General features: G+C 35.8%; 1 protein-coding gene across 12 annotated transcripts in view; it reads right to left on the bottom strand.

The window, feature by feature from the left end:
• Window positions 1–23,553, bottom strand: part of CD55 (CD55 molecule (Cromer blood group)) — a 64,286-nt gene that overhangs the window by 31,938 nt on the left and 8,795 nt on the right. For 4 of the 12 annotated variants that reach the window (XM_033197999.1, XM_033198004.1, XM_033198000.1 and 1 more), the window contains exons 6-9: window positions 22,316–22,504; window positions 17,084–17,212; window positions 16,340–16,420; window positions 14,315–14,332 (exon numbers count right to left, since the gene is read on the bottom strand). In XM_033197999.1, coding sequence (XP_033053890.1) covers window positions 14,315–14,332; window positions 16,340–16,420; window positions 17,084–17,212; window positions 22,316–22,504 — 417 coding nt within the window. Of the gene's footprint in view, window positions 1–2,570; window positions 2,662–12,755; window positions 12,888–12,982; window positions 13,360–14,314; window positions 14,333–16,339; window positions 16,421–17,083; window positions 17,213–22,315; window positions 22,505–23,553 lie in introns of those variants that run through there. The other 8 variants (XM_033198007.1, XM_033198005.1, XM_033198006.1 and 5 more) reach the window with 6 other exon arrangements.

Raw genomic sequence — 23,553 nt, 5'->3', positions numbered from 1 at the left:
ATGAAAAACAAAATTCTACGTATCTTCTTAGTAAATTAATAAGAGCATATGATCTCCCAAATTAGAAACAAAATTTTCAGGCTCAAAGGCAACTGTTTATGATCTCAAAATTCACTTGGTATCTACAGAAAACCAAAGGTGAATCAACATTAAGATTTATGCAACTTGGGATAAATGAAAGTATGAAATAATGAATGAAATAATAATTATGATTCCAATGTTCCTAAGATTAAACTGAAGAGCTCTTAGGTAGGAAAATAACATGATGTTAGAAAAAGGTTTTCTCCCCTACAAAAGGAGTATTTTAGTAAGGTTCTCCATCATGTAGAACTGTATCTCTGTAGTGCTGAAAACATTGCAAAGCAGTTTGCCACCTATTATCTCATTTGATCACCTCTCCTTATTAACACAGTGCATGGCAAACAGTAGAACAGTAGAAAGTGTTTAACAAATATGTATTAAATTGCACTGAATATCTTGTTTCCAGATAAGAAAACAGACCAAGAAAGAATAAATCAGTGTACTGCCGGAGAAAAACTTACTTCTAGCCCCAGATTCAGGCCCTAATTTTAACTGTTTGAAATATTTTCCATAAAATACCTGACATTCATCAAACAAAATTTACATTAGACAGATACTACATTAATATATAGGGTATCATCTTCACTGCCAAAAAACTCAAGTTAGAATTCCACCTACCTACCTACAAGAACTGCAGTTACCTAGAGGATGCACATCATCTTTTTTGAAGAAATGTGGGATGACCTAGACACTTCAAAAGGTCTAACTTGCAGAGCTAACAAAGTGGAAATGCAATCCATGTGCTATGAAAAAACAAAGTTGTGGAAAGATTTTGTTCTTGCTTATATCATACTTAACGTAACAGAATACAGGGTCTATCGACAAGTGAAGTCACCCTGGGAAGAGATTTTCGTACATGATTTGAAAAACAGTATGCTTGAGTAATCTTAAATTTTCCATTTTGTAAACGCAGTTTCAATTCTGCTTCCTCAGAGAGACATCCACAGGACCCTTTAAATGTTTTGCCATCATCGCTGGATTTTCTGTACCTCTGTATTTCTTCAATTTTTTTAATAAGGGAAATTAACACACTTCCTTTTCCAGGCTAAACATATCACAGAAAGATTGTATGATTATATTATCTGACTTAAACCTGCATAACAGACAGATAACTGATGTTACTTTATAATGGGACTTAAGTTTGTCATGTATAGGGGCATGTAATAAGACATAAAGACGCTGTAACCACATCTTATTAATTTCAAATACCTACTTAAGCGTCAAGACTCTTGAAAGTACATTTAGATTTGGGCTAGTCTATAATATAAGCCATATTCAAGTTTAAAGGATAAATAAGTACACAATTGTTAGGGGATACAGAAAAAATATTTTCTATATTTCATTGAGTATTTCCTGACTTCTTATTTATTATTCTTTAAATTGATCTGTTAGTCCCCATGAAGGACTTATGAATGTCTCAGTATAGGACTTTGGCAACAGAGGGGAATAAAGCAATACTGTAGGGAATCAGGGCACCTTAACTGTCCAATTTGCGTTGTATAGTCTCTTGGTCTGTCACTTGGATGAGCACATTTCTATCTTTTAAAGTACCTGGGAAGATCATCTGAATCTGAGAAACAGAGGTTGCAGTGAGCTGAGATTGCACCACTGCACGCCAGCCTGGGTGACAGAGTGAGACCCTGTCCCCCCTCAAAATAAATAAACAAACAAACAAACAAACAAACCTGGTAATAGAGAAACTAGTCATCTGCCTCTATTTACTGTCTACTAGCTCCGTGAAGGGCAAGTTACAAATCTTGCAAAACCACAGTTCTCTTAGCTGAAAATGGGATATAAATGCTACACTATAAGATTGTTGTGAGAATAATATGAAATAATACATTAAAAAAATATCAGTACAGTACTTGCCACAGAGAAAACATGTAAATATTACCTGAATAAAAGACTGTTTTACTCTTCGGTGTGGCCAGAGGGAGTGATAAAATTATCAGAAATCCAGCTTAGGAAAATAATAGTGATTGCACGCAGTGACTTCCTTAAGCTAGTATTTATTCAACTTTTAGGATTGTGCTTGGAGTTTTCATATCCACTAATCACATTAAGCTTCAAATACTTCACATAGGAAACACAATCTCTATCTCTTAAATGAGGAAATTCAGCCTCAGAGAGATTAAGTTAATCACTTGGGTTGAATAATTACTAAGTGAAAAAAACAGGATTCAAACCGACGTCCGACTGGTTTGACTCCAGAGGTTAAGTTATTTCTTCTATATGATTTTGTCTTTTAAAACAATAAAAACAAAACCAACAGAAAGCAAGCATTCTCAATGGGGGTGATACCTGATGAAAGTAAAAAAAAAAATTCCTTTTTTAAGTATAGAGTGCAGATATATATGTGATACATAAACTGATTTACAGTATATGTGTGTGGACGATGATCAAGAAAAAAATGTCTAAAAAGGTCTTTGGTGAGAAGAGAGCAAGAATTAACGCCCCTCCGACACACAAAAAAATTGGGAAACACTTATACAGAGCCAATGGAAGAACAGATTTAAAATTCACAACACACGCTTCATTTACAAGGCAAATTGGAAAGTTCTGTAACATCAGTCGGTCTTTCTTCCTTAGCAGAACAGGGAAAAAAAATCAAATACTTCAAAATTCAAAGATCATCTGTATCATTTTACTTATATTACAGTGTAATCGATGAAACAATTTTCTTGCAGTAGAGTTAATTTATCTTTAAAGAAGAGTAACCTCATTCATGGAATAAATTTAATGAATATAATTTTCAGGTTTATGTCCTACAAATATGAAATCACACACACAAAAATGTTGCCATATGTCCAATTTAAGAAGGAAGGACATCCTCTTTATTTTTTAACAGAAGCTGGAATTCCAACTAACACTAAGGAAAGTTTTCTAGAAAATCAAAGGGTATAATACTTAAAGAATTTCAGGAAAAAAAAGGCATTTCAAACCTTCATTGAGTGCCATTGAGCAGGTGAGAAAAAACTCATGTGTTAAACTCATCACTTTTGGGATCATTAAATCATCAGACTTTCATTTGAAACACTTTTATTTCTATTTAAAACAAAGTGAATTCCAACAGTTGGAATCTTTCAAGATAAATCTTTTAGCTTAGAAGTTCATTCAAAATATAAAATAACCACAATAAATAATAATGGTAGTAATGATAATGTTTTTATTACTCTTTTCAGATCCAACACTGGATCATCCAGATTCATAAATAAGTTCTTAAAGACTGATAAAGAGATGGAAATAACCACACAATATAGTGGGAGACTTCAACACCCCACTGACAATGTTAGACACATAATCAAGGCAAAAAACTAACAAAGATATTCATGACCTAAACTTGACACTTGACCAAATGGACTTAACAGACATCTACAAAACATTACACTCAACAACAACAGGATATACATTCTTCTCATCTGCATATAGCACATACTCTAAGATTGACCACATGCTCAGCCATAAAGCAATTTTAAACAAATTAAAAAAACCCAAATCATACTAACCATACTCTTAGGCCACAGCATGATAAAAATATAAATCAATACCAAGAAGATCTCTTAAAACTATACAATTACATGGAAATTAAACAACCTACTCCTGAATGACTTTTGGTATTCTGAAAATTAAGGCAGAAATCAAGAAATTCTTTGAAACTACTGAAAACAAAGACACAACATGCCAGAGTCTCTGGGACACAGCCAGAACAATGTTAAGAGGAAAGTTTGTAGCGTTAAACACCTACATCAAAATGTTAGAAAAATCTCAAATTAACAAAGTAACAGCACCTCTAGAGGATCTAGAAATAACAAGAGGAAACCAACCCAAAAGCTAGCAGAAGAAAAAAAAATAACCAAAATCAGAGCTGAACTGAATAAAACTGAGATGCAAAAATGAATACAAAAGATCAACAAAACCAAAAGCTGGTTTTCTGAAAGAATAAATAAGATTGATAGCTAGCTAGACTAATAAAGAGAGAGAAAATCCAAATAAACACAATCTCAAATGACAAAGGGGATATTACTGCCAATCTTACAGAAATACAAAACACCCTCAGAGACTATTTTGAACACCTCTATGTACACAAACTAGAAAATGTAAAAGAAATCGTAAATTCTTGGAAAAATACAACCTCTTAAGATTGAACCAGGAAGAAATTAAATACCTGAACAGACCAATAACAAGTTCTTAAATTGAATCAGTAATTTTAAAAACCTACCAACCAGAAAGAGCCCTGTACCAGATGGATTCACAGCCAAATTCCACCAGACATACAAACAAGAGCCAGTACCAATCATACTGAAACTATGCCAAAAATCAAGGAAGAGGGATTCCTCATTTTATAAGGCCAGCATCACTCTGATACCAAAATCTGGCAAAGAGACATAACAAAAAAGAAAACTTCAGGCCAACATCCCTGATAAAAGTAAATGCAAAAATTCTCAACAAAATACTAGCAAAAAAAATCCAGCAGCACATCAAATACCTAACGTACCACAATCAAGTAGGCTTTATTCCTGGGATGCAAGGTTGGCTCAACACATGCAAATCAATATATGTGATTCATCACATAAACAGAACTACAAACAAAAAACCACGTGATCATCTCAATTGTTGCGAAAAACGCTTTTGACAAAATTCAACATCCCTTCATGTTAAAAGTCATCAACAAACTAGGCATCAAAGGAACATACCACAAAATAATAAGAGCCATCTATGAAAAACCCACAGTCAATGTCATACTGAACGAGCAAAAGCTGGAAGCACTCACCTTGAAAACCAGAACAAGACAAGGATGTCCATTATTATCATTCCTATTCAACATGGTACTGGAAATCCTAGCCATAGCAATCAGGCAAGGGAAAGAAAAGGCATCCATATAGGAAGATAGGAAGTAAACTATCTCTCTTCACAGATGATATGATTCTAAACCTAGAATACCCCAGAGTCTCTACCTAAAAGCTTTTAGAACTGTTAAACAACATCAGTAAAGCTTCGGGGTACAAAAATCAGAAGCATTTCTATACACCAACAATGTCAAGCTGACAGCCAAATCAAGAATGCAAACCTATTCACAATAACTACAAAATGATAAAATACCTATGAATACAGCTAACCAGGGAGGTGAACGATCTGTATAAGAAATAGAAAACAAAGAAGACAGAGACAACATAAACAAATGGAAAAATATTCCATGCTCATGCATAGGAAGAAACAATATTTTTAAAAGGGCCATACTGCTGGGCATGGAGGTTCATGCCTGTAATCCCAGCACTTTGCAAGGTTGAGGCAAGTGGATTACTTGAGGTCAGGAGTTTGAGACCAGCTTGGTCAACATAGTGAAACCTCATTTCTACTAAAAATACGAAAATTAGCTGGGTGTGGTGGTGTGCACCTGTAATCGTAGCTACTTGGGAGGCTGACGCAAGAGAATCGCTTGAACCCAGGAGATGGAGGTTGCAGTGAGCCGAGATCATGCCACTGCACTCCAGCCTGAGTGACAGAGTGAGACTCTGTCTCAAAAAAATTATAATAATAATAAAAAAGTTTTAAAAGGGGCCACACTGCCCAAAGCAATTTATAGATCCAATGCTATTCCTGTCAAACTACCAATGATATCTTTCAGAGAACTAAAAAATATATATTTTAAAATTCATATGGAATTAAAAAAGAACCCAAATAGCCAAAGCAATCCTAAGTAAACAGAACAAAGCTGGAAGCATCACACTACCTGATTTCAAACTATATTATAAGGCTCCAGTAACCAAAAGAGCATGGTACTGGTACAAAAATAGACACATAGACCAAAGGAAGAGGTTAGAAAACACAGATAGAAAGCCATACCCCTACAACCATCTGATCTTTGACAAAGTTGACAATAACGAGCAATGGGGAATGGATTCCCTATTCAATAAATGCTATAACTGGCTGGCCACGTGCAGAAGATTGAAAATGGACCCCTACCTTTCACCATATACAAAAATCAACTCAATATGGATTAAAGACTTAAACCTAAAATGTAAAAGTATAAAAACTCTAGGAGAAAACCTAGGAAATACCATTCTGATATAGGTGTTAGTAAATATTTCATGATGAGGTCTCCAAAAGTAATTGCAACAAAAACAAAAATTGACAAGTGGGACATAATTAAACTAAAGTGCTTCTGCATGGCAAAAAAAAAAATACATCAACAGAGAAAACAGAAAACCTACAGAAAAGGAGAAAACATTTGCAAACTATGCATCTAACAAAGTTCTAATATTCAAAATCTCTAAGGAACTTAAACAAATAAACAAAAATCAAACCAACCCATTAAAAAATGGGCAAAGGACATAAACAGACACTTCTCAAAAGAAGACATATGTAAGGCCAACAAGCATATGAAAAAAATGCTCAACATCACTAATCATTAGAGAAATGCAATCAAAACTACAATGAGATACCATCTCATAGCAGACAGAATGCCTATTATTAAAAAGTGAAAAAATAACAAATGTTGGTAAGGTTGTGGAAAAAAGAGAACACGTACACATTGCTGGTGGGAATGTAAATTAGTTTCAGCCTCTGTGGAAAGCAGCTTGGAGATTTCTCAAAGAACTCAGAACTACCATGTGACCTAGCAATCTCATTATTGGGTATATACCTAAATCAACATAAATCATTCTACCATAAAGACACATTCATGCGTATGTTCATCAGCACTTTTCACAATAACATAGAATCAACCTAGATGCAAATCAGTGATGGACTGGATAAAGAAAATGTGGTATATATACACCATGGAATATTACACAACCATAGAAAGGAATGAAATCATGTCCTTTGCAGTAATGTGGATGCAGCTGGAAACCATTATCCTAAGTGAATTAATGCAGGAACAGAAAACCAAATACTACATCTTCTCACCTATAAGTGGGAACTAAACACTGAGTACACATGGATGCAAAGAAGGGAACAACGGCCACCGGGGCTTATTTGAGAATGGAAGGTGGGAGGAGGGTGAGAATCACCAAACTACCTGTTGGGCACTAAGCTCACTACCTGGGTGATGAAATTATGTGTACACTCAACCCCAATGACACGCAATTTACCCATGTAACAAACCTTCACCTGTACCTCCCAAACCTAAAATAAAAGGTGGAAGAAAAAAATGTGTTTACCCATTTTCCCTTTGGTATCCACGAACACTACATGTTGATTGTTTTCCTAAGACAATATCGGGGGAGTGGCTTCAAGATGTCTGACTAGATGCCTCTGGTCCTCTCCTCTTCCATGGAGAGAAACCTAAGTAGTGATTACATAATCACATTTTGAAGAGATCATCAAAGACAGAACACTAGAATTTAACAAACAAGTGACAGGATGCACCAAAGCAAGGAAGGAGACAGAAGCAAGGCAGCCTGTTTGGCTGAGATTGCCTGGGAGCCTGGAGAGACTCCCTAATGCAGGAAAAGAGTACATGAGAGAACCCCACCAGTCCACATTCCCTCTGAAGACTCCCACAATGGGTAAAATGGGTAAAATGGGACTCCCTACAGGAGTCCCTTGATTCTCATAGGCCCTAGATATAATATAGGAAGCTGCCTGGAGACAGTGTGATGGCATTACTCCAGAGAGTAAGTTCACACTGAGTACTACAAACCCCTGAGTCCTAAGCAGCCACAGCACAACACTATTTTGAGAGCCCAGTCCCTCCCAGACTGCATCTTGCTTTGGGGCCACTGTTGCCTGAGCCAAAGTAGGAGCCACTGGCAGCAACCTGGGACCCCCAATAGAGGAGCAGCTAGGCATTTTTTGGTTCCTTGAGGACAAATTCCAATGCATGAAGCTGTGGCTGCTGCTGGCTGCTTTGGGCTGAGGCATGAGCAAACTGCATGTGCCCCAGCCACCTCTCTGTGGCTGCTCCCAAATGAAAACAATTCTGCTCTCCCAAGTAGCTGGTCCACAGCACAGCCACACTGTCCTCACCTAAGCATTCCACCAGTGGCCGAGGAATACTCTACCCCGTCCTACCACAGCCAGCACTCACATGCACCACAGGGAGGCCTGAGGACAAGTCCCCCTGGCCCAGCCTCACTCTCTCAGTACCCAAGCCTGCCATCTAGGTGCCTAGATGCTCAGCCAGTATACCACCATTGGCAGCTGAGCACTCATCCTGGGGTCTGAAGTCAGGCCCACTCAACCTGCCACTAACATCACAGCTGGCAAGCCACCTGCAGACCTGGAAACTGACCCGCCCAATCACCGCAGCCACAGCCAACACCGGCACAGACTGCTTGTGTCCCACAGGGTTGTCCCACGACTACTACTGCCATCACCCATGCCCCCACTTGCTGCCAAGTAGCCTGAGAACCAGGTCACCTATCATTTCTGGCACCCAAGTGAGCCACCTGGAAACCCACCTAGAGACCCACCAATACCTGGCCTGATTGGGCTTGCTAACACTGGTGCCAGCAATATCATCCTGGGCCCAAGGACAGGCAAACTCAGCCCACCACTGCCAACACTTGGGTCTGAAGACTGGCCCACATGGCATCCTATTCCCTAGCAAATCTCCACTAGTAACTGCATCCTAAGGCACTGAGGAAATGACAGATACCACTGATACTATTTACAGCTGAAGGTCATACAGAAACTACACTACTGCATGCACCCAGAATCAAAGCCAAAGTGCCCCACCTAACAGACACCATAAATACATCTTCAGGAAAAGTCCTCCCCTACAAAAGCAAATTCAAAAAATTAGAAACCACAAGTATCACATCAGATGCACATATATCAACTTCAGGAGGCAGGAAACGTGAAAAACCAAGAAAATATGATACCACCAAAGGAGCACAATAATTCTCCAGCAACAGATCCCAATCAAAAGTAAATTTACAAAATTCTGGGAAAAGAATTCAAAGTTGTGATATTAAAAAAGCTCAGGGAGGTGAGATACAAATTTTAAAATTTGTTTTAAAAAAATACAAAGAAACCAGAAAAACAATTCAGGATATTAATGAGATGTTTACCAAAAAATATACATATAAAAGAACCAAACAACTTGCGGAAATAAAGAATTGACTGATGAAATACATAATAAAACTTCATGAAATATTAAATACATAATATACTTGAAAGCATGAATAATAGGCTAGATCAAGCAGAAGAAAGAATCTCAGAACTTGAAGACAGGTCTTTTGAAATAACACAGTCAGATAAGAATAAGGAAAAAATAATTTAAAAATGTGCAAAGTTTACATGACATATGGGACACCCTAAAGTGCCCAACTATTCAAATTTTAGGAGTCTCAGAAGGTGAAGAGAAAATAAAAGGATTAGAAAATCTATTACTAAAACGACAGAGGAAAATTTCTCAAGTCTAACAAGAAATTTAGACATCCTGACACAGGAGGCTCAGAGATCAACAAGTAGATACAATTTAAAAAGGTCTTCTCTGGCCCAGCACGGTGGCTCATGCCTGTAATCCCAGCATTTTGGAGGCTGAGGCAGGCGGATCACCTGAGGTCAGGTGTTCGAGACCAGACTGGCTAACATGGTGAAACCCTGTCTCTACTAAAAATAAAAAAATTAGCCAGGCATGGTAACACACACCTCTAATCCCAGCTACTACTCGGGAGGCTGAGGTGGGAGAATCGCTTGAACTTGGGAGGCAGAGGTTGCAGTGAGCTGAGATTGCGCCACTGTACTCCAGGCTGAGTGACAGAATGAGACTCTGTCTCAAAAGAAAAAAAAAGAAAGAAAGAAAGAAAAAGGTTTTCTCCATGGCAAATTGTAGTCAAACTGTCAAAAGTCAAAGACAAAGAGTTCTAAAAACAGCAAGGGAAAAGCATCTAGTCACCTATAAAGGAACCCCATCAGACTAACCATGGATTTCTCAGCAGAAACCTTACAGGCCAGGAGAGAATGGGATGATATACTCAAAGAGCTGAAAGAAAAAGACTACCAGCCAAGGATTAGGAAAGTTATCCTTCATAAATAAAGGAGCAACAATGTCTTTCCCAGACAAAAGAAAGCTGATGGAATCCATCACCATGAGATGGCTTACAAGAAATGCTTAAGGGAGTGCTATAACCAGAAGAGAAAGAATGATATCTACAATCATGAAAACACACAGAAATTGAAAAAACCCTTGTAGAACAAAAACACAAAGAAAAGACTAAAATGTTACAAAAGAAAAACTCTATATTACAATAATAAGAGAGAACAAAAAGAACAAAACAACCACAAATCAATTCATAAGATGATGGGAATAATCCCTCACATATCAATAACCCTGAATGTAAACAGATTAAACTTTCATCTTAAAAAATGTATACTGGGCCGGGCGCGGTGGCTCAAGCCTGTAATCCCAGCACTTTGGGAGGCCGAGACGGGCGGATCACGAGGTCAGGAGATCGAGACCATCCTGGCTAACACGGTGAAACCCCGTCTCTACTAAAAATACAAAAACTAGCCGGGCAAGGTGGCGGGCGCCTGTAGTCCCAGCTACTCGGGAGGCTGAGGCAGGAGAATGGCGTAAACCCGGGAGGCGGAGCTTGCAGTGAGCTGAGATCCGGCCACTGCACTCCAGTCCGGTCGAAAGAGCGAGACTCCGCCTCAAAAAAAAAAAAAAAAAAAAAAATGTATACTGGTTGAATGGATGCAAAACACAACCCAACTACGTTTCTTTCAAGAAATTCATCTCATCTGTGAAAACACATTGTGACTGAAAGTAAAGAGATGGAAAAAGATACTCCATGCTAACACAAACCAAAAACAAACAGGAGTAGCTGTACTTATATCAGATAAAACAGACTTTAGGAAAAAAAAACAGTAAAAACAGACAAAGAAGGTCATTACATAATTGACAAAGAGATCAATTCAACAAGAGGATATAACAGTTCTAAACATGTATGCACCCAATCCTGGAGCACCCAAGCATATAAAGCAAATATCGTCCAATCTAAAGGGATAGACTCCAATAAAATAATTGTGAAGAACTTCAACATCCCACCATCAGCATTAGCTCATCTGGACAAATAATTAACAAAGAAACATTGAATTTAAATTGCACATTAGACCAAATGGACCTAACAGACACTAACAGAAGAGTTCACCCAATAGCCACAGAACTTTTTCAATGGTACATGAAACAATCTCCAGAATAGAACATATGTTAGGATACCAAACAAGTCTCAATAAATTTGAAAAAGTCAAAATCGTATCAAGCATCTTCTCAAACCATAATGGAATTAAACTAGAAAATAACAACAGGAACTTTGAAAACCATACAAATAAATGGAAATTAAACAGGCTTCTGAATGACCATTAGGTCAAGGGAGAAAAAAGTAAGGATGAAATAAAAAAAATTTCTTGAAAAAATAGTAATGCAAACAGTGTAGCAAAACCTATCAGACACAGCAAAAGGAGTGCTAACAGGGACGTTTACAGCAACAAATGATTACATCAAAAAAGTAGAAAGATTTCAAATAAACAATCTAACAATGCATCTTAAGGAACTAAAGAAGGAAGAACAAACCAACCTCAAAATTAGCAGAAGGAAAGAAATAAGAAAAATCAGAGCAGAGCTAAACAAAATAGAGACTAAAAAACAATACAGTGAAAACTTGTTTTTTTGAGAAGATAAACAACACTGATAAACTACTTGCTGGACTAACCAAGAAAAAAAAGAGAGAAGCCCCAAATAAAATCAGAAATGAAAAAGAGACATTACAACTGATACCACAGAAATATTATAAACAAGTATACACTGACAAACTGGAAAACCTAGAGGAAATGTTAAAATGACTATACCACCCAAAGCAATCTAAAGATTTAATACAACCCTATCAAGATACCAATGCCATTTTTCACAGAAATAGAAAAAAAAAAAAAAAGTCCTAAAATGATTGTGGAACCAAAAAAGAGTCCAAAGAGCTAACAAAACCCGAGCAAAAACAAAGCTGGCAGCATCACACTACCTGACTTCAAAATATAAGGTTATAGTAACCAAAAACAGCATGGTATTGGTATAAAAACAGGCACACAGAATAATGGAACAGAACAGAGAACCCAGAAATAAATCCACATATTTATAGCTAACTGATTTTTTACAAAGGTGCCAAGAACATATATTGGGAAAAGGATACCTTCTTCAATAAATAGTGCTGGGAAAATTGGATATCCACATGCAGAAGAATGAAACTGGACCTCTGCTCTTTACCATGTTCAAAAATCAAATCAAAATGTATTAAAAACTTAAACATAAGATCCACAACTATAAAATTACTAGAAAACATCAGGAAGACTCTAAAGGACATTAGGTGAAGGTTTAATGGCTAAGACCTCAAAAGCATAGACAATAAAAACAAAAACAGATAAATAGGACTATATTAAACTAAAAAGCTTGTGTACAGCAAAGGAAACAATCAACAGAGTGAAGAGACAACCTGTTGAATGGAAGAAAATATCTATAAACTATTCATCTGTAAAGGTACTATATCCAGAATATACAAGGAACTCAACTTACTAGCAAAAAACAAATAATCACACTAAAAAGTAGGCAAAAGACATGAACAGACATTTCTCAAAAGACAACATACAAATGGCCAGCAGGTATATGAAAAACTGCTCATCACTAATCATCATGGAAATGCAAATCAAGACCATAATGAGATATCAGTTCTTACCCTCAGTTAGAATGACCATTTTTAGACAAAAAATAACAGATGCTGGTGAGGATGTGAAGAAAAGGAAATCTTATATACTGTTGGTGAGAATGTAAATTTGTACAGCCACTGTGGAATACAATATAGAGGTTCCTGAAAACATAAAAAATAGAACTATCTTATGATCTAGCAATTATACCACTGAGTATTTATCCAAAGAAAAATAAACCAACGTATCAAAAAGATAAGTGCATTCACATATTTATTGAAGCACTATTCACAATAGCAAAGATATGGAATCATCTTAAGTGTCCATCAATGTACAAATGGATAAAGAAAATGTGGGGCCAGGTGCAGTGGCTCACACTTATAATCGCAATGTTTTGGGAGGCCGGAAGAATCGCTTACGGCCAGGAGTTCGAAACCAGCCTGGGCAACATAGGGAAATCCTGTCTCTACAAAAAACAAATTTCAAAAACTTAGCCAGGTGTCGTGGCACACACCTGTAGTACCAGCTACTTGGGTGGCTGAAGTGGAAGGATCGCTTGAGCCCAGGAGTTCGAGACTGCAGTGAGCTATGATCACACCACCGCTTACCAGCCTGGGTGACAGGATGAGACCCTGTCTCAAAATAAATAAAATAAATAAATAAATACAAATCTAGTATATATAGAATGAAATACATTCAGCCATAAAAAGAATAAAATCATGTCATTTGCAGCAACATGAATGGAACTAGAGGCCATATATTAAATGAAATGAGCCAAGCAAAAAAGACAAATATCACATGCTCTTACTCACATGTGAGACCTAAAAAAGTTCTCATGAAGGCAAAGAATAGAATGTTAGATACCAGAGGCTGGGAAAAGTGTGTGAGTAAGAGGGAGGATGAAGAGACTTTGGCCGATGGCTATAAGCATACAATTAGATAGAAAGTTTACGTTCTAATATTCAATAGCAGAGTAGGGTAAGCATAGTTAGCAATAATGTGTAATATATTTTTAATAGTCACTAGAAGAAAGGACCTAAAATGTTTCCAACACACAAAAATAATACTCAAGGTGATGAATACCCCAAATACCAAATTGAGAATCACACAGTCCATGCATGTAACAAAATATCACATTTACCTCATAAATATATAAAACATTATGTTTCAATTAAAAAATTGTAACATAATCAGGGAAGTTTGGATACTGACTAAATATTTGCTGATATTAAGGAATTACCGGATTTTTTAGGTATGCTATGTGGTTATGTTTTTATGAAGGTTACTTAGTGAAATGTTTATGAAGGAAATGATACGATGTCTGATATTATTTTCCAAATAATCTAGGGGATGTGGGGAACGTGGGTATCCATGAGTCGAAAATTGCTGAATCCAAGAGAGTACATGAGGATTCACTGTACTATTTTCCCTATTTGAGTGATGTTTAAAGTTTTCCATACTAAAAAGTTTTAAAATAAACTGTAGGATAATTTTTTTAAAAAACAAGAAGACAATATTATCTCCCAGGAATATGGATTGTATATGCCACAGTGAAAACAATTTCTTTTAACTGCCTGAGAGCCAAACTTACCAGATAGATGGGTAGTACCTATAGATGAAGGGAAAAAAAAGGATTAAAAACAAAAATTTGTTAAAGTCATTGATTTGCTAGCAATTTCATATACTATCAATAAACTACACTACAAAACTCAAAAGCAATTCAAATTTCCATAATTAAAAATTTATAAAAACAATTACACATTAACTTAATCAAGCAGAATATAAACATTACTGTTTATATCTGTTCAACAGAATCAACACTATAAATACAAATTATGATAAAGAATTACTGACCACCAAAACAAACGCCATTTAAATTTGGTTATAAGACTTGAGGGCAAGAAACATGTTTGAAAACGTAAACAGCAAATAATTGCTGACCCAATCCTACTATCAAGAAACTATAAGAAGACTAAGTCTCTTTCAACAGACTATATCAAAACTCAAAACTACCATATCACCTTATTGTTTATATTTTTCAATGATTATGGATGAGACATTGCAAAAATAAATTTACTTTCAGATAAGCAAAATTATAACAATAAATAAGCTGCTCTCCTAAGTGAGGTGAACACATTGACTCAGAGTGCCATTTAGAACAAGCAACATTACTCAGCAGAAAAAGTGCAGGATTAAACTGTGTACTGTATATGAACTGTATGAATTAATCTCTAAGCCTCTAATTCCTCATCGATAAAATCAATCTAAAGATACTTTGCAAGGTTGTAGTACCGACAAGTGGCATCAAATAGAAGGTGAATGGAACATACCCCTACAGTATATACTCAGTAAAGTGGTGGCTACAATTTTTTTTCAATTAAAAAGAGTTAAATATGGCATTTTATATTGGGTCCTGAAAGAGTAAATTAATTGTACCTAAGAGTAAAATTTGATCCCAAATATTGATATTATTATTGACTCATTAGGTTCAGTTTAAATTTGTTAAATTATCTTATACTTTTTACAGAAAAAAATATGTCAATAAAGTTGTATAACAAATCTATAAGTGACGCTTATTTCTCTTTGCCTTGCCCTATTAAAAACTGGACATACTCAACCTAGAAATTTTAGACCAAGAGATGTCATAAAATTGTAAAGAAGTAAAAAACCTCATAAAGAATTAAAATTAGTGAAGTAAATCTAAATTAATCAATGTAAGCCACAAAACCAATGCTGCGTGCTAAAAGGCAATGAAACATACACAGTTTCTGTAAATTATTTTTAAAATATGAAACATTATTATGTACTACTTATGGAAAGATACATAGAGTATAAGCATGAAAACAGACAGGAAGTAAGCACAGCAGTTTCAGGGCAGTAATTGCCTTAGAGGGAGAAAAATGGGCTGGTGAAATGTATTAAGGGAACTTTAACAATAACATCCGTAACATTTAAATTCTTAAAAATATCCAGGTGCTGGCAAAATAGGCTTCAAGGTAGCAATTATGAAATACATAAAATCATTCTGAAAATATGGTCATAATGGGTAAAACTATACAGATAAAACACAATTACTTGGTGTCACTGAGAACCTATCATTTATAGAGCTTGTAGTAATACGAATTATTTGAAAGGATCTCTGTATTTTCAATTACTTAGACGACACTATTGAGATGCTTTACCACATCTCCAACTCTAGGGAATCCGGAAAGATTCCTTAGCAAGCTTTGAGGGATGGGTCTCTATCAATGAACCAGACCCAGGACTCAACCTTAAAGACAGTATTTATTTGGTTCTTTGAAGGGGTCTTGACGAATTCGTTGACTCCCTAAAACTACTACAGAAAACAGAATTTCTTTTTTTACCAATTTTAATTTAGCATTTTATTTTTATGGGGCCACAGTCTTTTTCTCTATTATTGTAAATGTTTCTTTTTTTAAAGATTTGCCCTAGTATAATCCAAGTCTGCTTCCAAATAAAGCAAAAAGTATTAGTATGAAAAAACCCTGGCTACAATAAATTAGAGACCATTTAATCCTGCAATCTTGGTCAAGTTCCTATTTCCACCATAGCACATTAGATCCACACTCAGTAAACCTGAACAGTGTCAACTGACCTGAACTGGTTCCACTTCCTTTATCTGGGGTTGTTTCATGAAAATGCTTGGTTGTCCTGGAAGCAGGTGTACTCCGTGTTGCTGTAATATGAGCAGAAGGGAATCTTTGTGTACTCTTGAGACCATTAGTCATTGGGGAATGTACATTGGTGGACTTTCGTGTTGCTAGAAGACTCTGCGTAAATGCAACTTTTACTGTGGTGAATCTTTGGGCTGTTAGTGTGGCCTGTGTAGCAGAAGAATTTGTCATTGTGGGATTCTGAGCTGCAGGAGGGGTCTTTGTAGATAGGGTTTTTGATATGAAAGATGTCTGAGCTGCTGCTGGGGCTTTGGTGGCTGAATCATTTGCTCTGGTGGGTTTCTGAAGAGTTGGTGGGGTTAATGTAGCTGAAACATTTACTGTGGTAGGTTTCTGAGGAGTTGGTGAAACTTCTATACGTGAAACATTTACAGTGGTGTTTTTTTGAGGTGTTGATGGGACTCCTGTAGCTGAAACATTTACTGTGGTATGTCTTTGAGGTGTTGATGAGACTCCTGCAGCTGCAACATTTACTGAGGTGTATTTTTGAAGTATTGATGAAACTCCTGTAACTGGAACATTTATTGTGGTGGGTTTCTGAGGTGTTGGTGTGACTATTGTAGCTGGGACATTTACTGTGGTGGGTTTCTGAGGAGTTGGTGGGGTTCTTGTAGCTGAAACATTTTCTGTGGTGTGTTTTTGAAGAACTGATGGAGTTTCTGTACCTGGAGCATTTGGGGTGGTGGTTTGTGTTGTGGTGGTTTTCTGAGAAGTTGGTGAGACTTCTGTAGTTCGAACATTTACTGTGGTAGGTTTCTGAACTGTTGGTGGGGCCTTGGAAGCTAGAGAGTTTGCTATGAAAGAAAAGGTTAAGAAACAAGTTAGCTGAATATTGCTGGCCATGTTAAGATTCTTAGTCATTGCTTGCTCTGTGGCTATCCTCTCTCTCTCCCACAAACACCTAGGTATGACTTTCAGGAAACCAAGTCTTATTGTGTATTTCTCAAGGAGCTGAAGTTCTAAGTCGCTCCTGCTTTGATATAAATCATACCTACGGGTGACTAAAGAAGACATATACCAAAGTATACTGAGGTGCTTAAGCTGCTTTTTGTGAAATAAATCAAAGTTAGAGTCACTAGTGATCTTATTCTGTGGCACATCTCTATTTTCTCTCCCAAATTATCTTCTGTGCTAATACTAAAGAACAACACGATGTTGTTCTAGAACAACTAAGCCAACAGAGACAATCACAGTCTTTTCTATCACTTAATCTTAACGAGCTTGAGAACTTGTTTTGTTTCACTTCTTAATTAAAGTGGTACTTGAGTCTGAGTAAAAATAACTCCTTTTAATTATCTTGTGCTGGTTACCAACTTTCCATACACTAGTTCCTCTTTAGATTTCAGACTAGGTAACAAGTCACGTGAAACTTTTGTAAGAACATATTCTGAGAGGCATAAATCTAACAACAGAGCAACTTTTTGGGTCTTCAGAGCCCATCTGCCATTGGGTCACTTACACAAAGTTCCTGTTGAGGCAGCATTGGGTAGTGCCGAAGCCTGATTTTACCACGTACTAGTGACCTCTAGCAAGTCCCTAACCCTTCTAAGCTATAGTTTCCTCATCTGTAAAATGAGGATAAAAGCAGAACAGATTGAGTAATTATTATTGAATAAGGATTAAGGGAAATAATTGAGTAAGTTATTTCACAGTGTCTGTCCCTGAAGCAAGAGATTACATCATCCAGGATGACTGCTGCCAGCCCCATCACACATGGGATGCCCTAGGAACTCAGATGGTATCGGTCTTTTTTTCTGCCTCCTAACCTATCTCACAGGCTGCTATAAGGGATAAATTGAGTAAAACGCCTAGCAAGTAACACAGCATTTAGCAGGCACTCAATGATAATCATTATTAAGATAAGTAAAGTTTTTTTAATGAACTTTTCTTCTAAGACCCTCCTATATAAAAATTATTCTAAATTATTCTTTGTTCTATCAAGTTAGTTCTCAGTTTTGATCCAGAGAATGTATACACTACCTTAGAGTTTAAATTTCCTAGAAGTTAATTTTTTAGTTATTGTCTTTTTGTTACTGACATCTAGTTTAATTCCACTGTGGCGAGAAGGTATGCCCTGAATAACTTCAATCTTTTGCAACGTATTGTAGTTTAGAGCCTAGCATAGGGTCAATTTTGGTAAATATCCCATGTGCACTTGAAAAAAAATACTTGTCATCGGTCCTATGTATCTCATATGTATATGTTTAATATCTCATATGTATATATGTTTAATTGTTGCTCAGCTCTTTAGTCTCACTGATTTTTGGTTGCTTGTCCTATTAGCTATTAAGATAGGTGTGGAATTTTCCAACTATGAGTGTGTATTTGTCTATTTTTTCTGTCCATTTTTGCTACATATATATTGAAGCTATTTTATCAAGCACATATAGATTCCAGATTGTGATATATTACTGTTGAGTTGGCCTCCTTATCATTATGAACTGTTTCATCTTAAAATAGACATTGATATTAATATAACTGTGTCAGCTTATTTTGAAGGGTTAATGTTTGCATGGTATATTTTTCCATCCTTCCAACTATTCTGTGTTCTTTTGATTAAACTGTGTCTCTTGTAAATAGTAAAGAACTAGGTTTTTTAAAAATCTTTTTTAAGTCTGACAATCTTGGTCAAATTGCACTTAATGTAATTACTGACATACTTGGGTCTGTATCAACGACCTTATTAGTTTTCTATTTCTCCCATCTATTCTGTGTTCCTTTCTGCTTCTCTCTCTCGTTCTCTTTTGGATTAAATATCCATTATTATTCTTTTATTAGCTTGTGATTTATGTATTCTTCTGTCATTCATTTGTAGCAACCCTAGAGATCACAATATTTATTAGACTATAAGTCAGTTATGCGAACTATCACTTTTACCACCTTTCAGTACTGCTAGAACTGTGTAACATTCACGTGAATTTACCTCTTTCTGCCTTTTGCACTGTTATTGTGCATTTGTATTCTATGTATAATTCAGACCCCACAGGACATTACATTCACTGTTTATAAACTCAGTATTCATTTATCCTTGTCAGTGTTCATTTCCTCTTGTATTTTCATGTTTTACCTGGGATTATTTTCATTCTACTTGAAGAATTTCCTTTAGTTTCTCATTCTGTGCATGTTTGGTCTGCTACTGCAAAGTTTTCTTGGTTTTTGTCTGAATACATCTCTATTTTGCATTCGGTTTTGAATGTTGTATTAGTTGGGTATAGAATTCTAGGTGAACAGTAATTTTCTTACAGTATTTTAAAGATTTCTTTTTATTGTCCTTTGGCCTGCATCATTGTTTTGCTGAGCGGTAATCAGTTTTACTGCTGGTTCTTTGAATTTTTTGTTTGTTTTTGCTTTTTCTCTTTGTGCATCAGTTTGGGTATTTTTAACTGATCTTTCAGTTCCTAATACTGTTTCCTGCTCTGTCTGAATAGCTAAACCTATCTATTGTGTTCTTAATTTCAGATATTTTCCAGTTGTAGAATATTCATTTTACTCCATTTTTACAGATTCCAGTTGAAGTTCTCTTTTATCATCTTAAACTTGTTCATCAGTTATTTTAAGTTCTTCATTTGCTAACTCCATTATCTGGATATTCTTTATTTGGTTTTGTTTTCTCTTGATTTGGTCATATTTTCTTGCTTCCTTCCATATCTAACAGTCTTTTGTTGTATGCCAAACATTGTATATAAAACATCTGGATGATACGATATGCTTTTCTGATAAGCAGACTGCATTGAGGTAATCATATCTTCAACCTATTAGGAATTGAGCTGGGTTTCAGTTTCGGTAAGACTCCATCTATTTCTGCTCTTGCCTCTGTTCCTTGGGAGGGGCCCTTTTGGGCTTCTGACTGAAAGCCTGGCAGATTTTTGTTGTTTCACCTTTGGAAGATGGCAGGAGATCCAGGTCTATCTTTCAGAGTTCTCCCAGCCATCTAATGTCCTTCCCTACACAGTTTCAAAATGAGCACAGACATGCTAAGGGGGAGACCTATGGTATGCTAGATAAAAGCCTGTTCCTCTGGTGGGTATATGCCATCCAAATACTATCAGGTTCTGAAAGATTTCATTTTGTACTTTAGAAGCTCTGGGTCAAGCTTCCCAGCCTCTCACATGCAGCCCCAAAATTAGCAAATGGCCTTTAGGAAAAACTGGTTCTGCATTTGAGGGCCTCAATTTCCAGTGTATTACCCTATCCCTCCATAACCATTAAAGCTTTGCTGATTTCTCTTTCCTGGAAGTGGTCTTTTGTCTGGGTCAAGGTGAATCCTTAGTCCAGGTTCAGAATCAGCAAATGTCCCTAGGGAAAACTAGCTTACGTCAGAATGGGTTGCCTTCACCACCCACCCCCAGGAATTTTAGTTCATTCAGACCTTGTTACTTCCACAGCTATATCTTATGCCTTAAAAAAATATAAATTTTTGGTAATCTATTCAGATTTTATAGTTGTTTTAATGGAAGTATTAGCCTGCCATGACCTACTTGAGTACTTCCATATGGTTTTTAAGCTAAATAACTGATCATTTAATAAAATTGGAAAAATTAATATGAACTGGATCAAATGGCCAAATTAAAAAAGCACACACACTAAATTTACTTCATAACTAAATGAATTCAAATAATAAAAATTTTTACCATTTACATTGTCAAATCTCCCTAACAATCATTATCATTAAAGGTGCAAACACCACAATGATGTAATATTAGTGGGAGATTAAATTGGTACAGTCTTTTAAAAAGCAACGTTACTAATGGGTATGAAAAATGTAATTCACATACCTTTGTTACAAATAATTATACTGCAAGGAATTTATTGTACAAATGTACTTGCATACATGTGCAGTGACAGATGTACAAGAATATTTATTATAGCATCATTTGTAATAATAGTTCATTAAAAAAACAAACTAGAACAAGAAACCTAAATTGCCATCAATAAAGGACTGCTTAGATAAATGAATACCCACACCATTGGTATAATAAATAAAAAATGTTTGTATGTTTATTTATATTCTAGAATAAAACAAAAGAATTTGTAAAAATGGTTACCTCTCAGAGTAGGACTAGTGATAGAGAAGAGGCTTTCACTTCCCATTTTGTACTCATCTCCATGGCTTTAATATTATGTCATTACGTCTATGTATAATACTTATAATAAAAATATTTTTAACAAGGAATTTTTAAAATTCATACTAATAAAATTTCAATTTTAATTATAAAAGTAAATACTCAAATGCTTGAGTCATGTTGGTATTCACCACTACTTAAATGCCATCTATTGATACTAGGCAATGTTTAGTCCAGCTTCACTGATCTTCTAAATATTTCTTTTAAAATATATTTAAAGAGCAGTTTTAAGGATTCTGAGAGTACCTTCTGGGTATAAAAAGACATTGAAAGAAAAAGTCTAGAAGGATGAAGGAGAATGGACAATAACAGAAATTCTGGAGGCAGAAAAGAATTGAATGTTAATTCAGGGAAGTCAACAGATGGCAAGAGTTTCTCAGTTGTTGCAACATGTATGGTCACTATCTAGAGACTTCAATCTAAGATTCTCCCTCCAATACACCACTTTATATCCTCTTTGTATAAACAAAGTACCTGTATTAACTTACTGAAAGCAACATGGTATAAAACAGCAAATTTAAGCAAATTCACCAAAAATATGAGGCCTATTTTATATATACACATCCTAATGTGTGTGTGTGTGTGTGTGTGTGTGTATACAAGCCATAGACCTTTCTGAGAAGCTTTAGAAAAATTGTGTCCCACAGAAAAATACAAATATGTTTATGTAAACATTTTACATTTTTTTCTTAGGGGGTTCATAGAATGTCTGCAACTCACATGTAGACCTAAGGGTAAGAATAAAGCAAAAATATAACTATCCAAAGTGATTACCTCTACATTCAGGTGGTGGGCCACTCCACTCTCCTTCATCGTCATTCACAGTACAATAAATAGAGTGCTCTCCAATCATGGTGAATCCTCTATTACATAAATACGTTATAGACTGTCTATATCCATAATGTTCACGTTCCCCTTGAATTATTCCATTGTCAATTTGTGGTGGTGCTGGACAATAAATTTCTTAAAAAACAATTCCAACATCTTTTAAATAAATAAAACTAGTAAAACATTTTTACAAATAAGACCAAAACATGTTAAAGATTATATTTTAAAGAAATCAAAATATCATTTTTCTAAATTCAGCATTATCAACAAGAGATGCTTATAAATGCCTATTAAGTAATTGGTAGTATACTAGAGCTTTGAATGCAAATGGTATAGAAAACAAATGCTAACCTTGAAACTAATTCATAAAAATTATAAGATTCAGAACATGTATGTAAAGGAAAAATTATAATAAGATTTATGCACATCAAAATGGTGCTAGGAAAAGTGAATGCTGCAGGAGTTTAGGGATGAAAGCAGTATAGTCAGAGAAGACTTGGGCAGGGAAATAGAACTTCAGTTTAAACGTAATATGTACCATGCTTTCGAGAGAGAACAGAGGAGAGAGCATTACTCTTCACTCTAAGAAGGAAATGATGGCAAATGCAAGGAGTTGAAAATTCAAGCAGCATGTTTAAGAACTAAGTACAGATCATTTTAGATAGAGCAGAGAGCTCAAATGTCAGGATTACATTTTGACTTCTAGAGTAAACATTTTAGTACGTATTGACTCACAGAGACTTCATTCAAAACAATCTTACTGAGCAGTTGAACTTATAAAATAAATACAAGCAGAGGTTTTTTTAGTTATAATGTAAAAAGGGACCACTCTCTGGCAATTGCCCTGAGAAAAAATTCAATGGTTCCACATACTCCAAAGGCATGATGTTGTTGTCCTTTTTTTTTTCTAAGAATGGAAGGCAATTTAATATGTGTGTATGTCAAATTATGTTACACCAAGCATACTTAAGAACACAGAAAATACTTAGCACATTTATCAATCACTCTTCAGTCTTGGATCAAAACAAGCAGCAAGAACAAGCTGTTCTGATTTACACTAACTTGGAGTATGCAGAGACACACATACCATTGTTTCAGTTCAAACATTTTCTAAGTGCCTAACACATGCCAGGCATTTTTCTATAACTGGAAGTGCAAAGCTGAACAAGATATAGTTCGTATGT

Source organism: Trachypithecus francoisi, unplaced genomic scaffold (assembly GCF_009764315.1).
Source record: "Trachypithecus francoisi isolate TF-2019V2 unplaced genomic scaffold, Tfra_2.0 Lachesis_group5, whole genome shotgun sequence".
In the NCBI taxonomy this organism is placed as follows: domain Eukaryota; kingdom Metazoa; phylum Chordata; class Mammalia; order Primates; family Cercopithecidae; genus Trachypithecus; species Trachypithecus francoisi.
The sequence above is the reverse complement of the archived record's forward strand: the minus strand, read 5'-3'. Positions and strand labels throughout refer to the sequence as shown.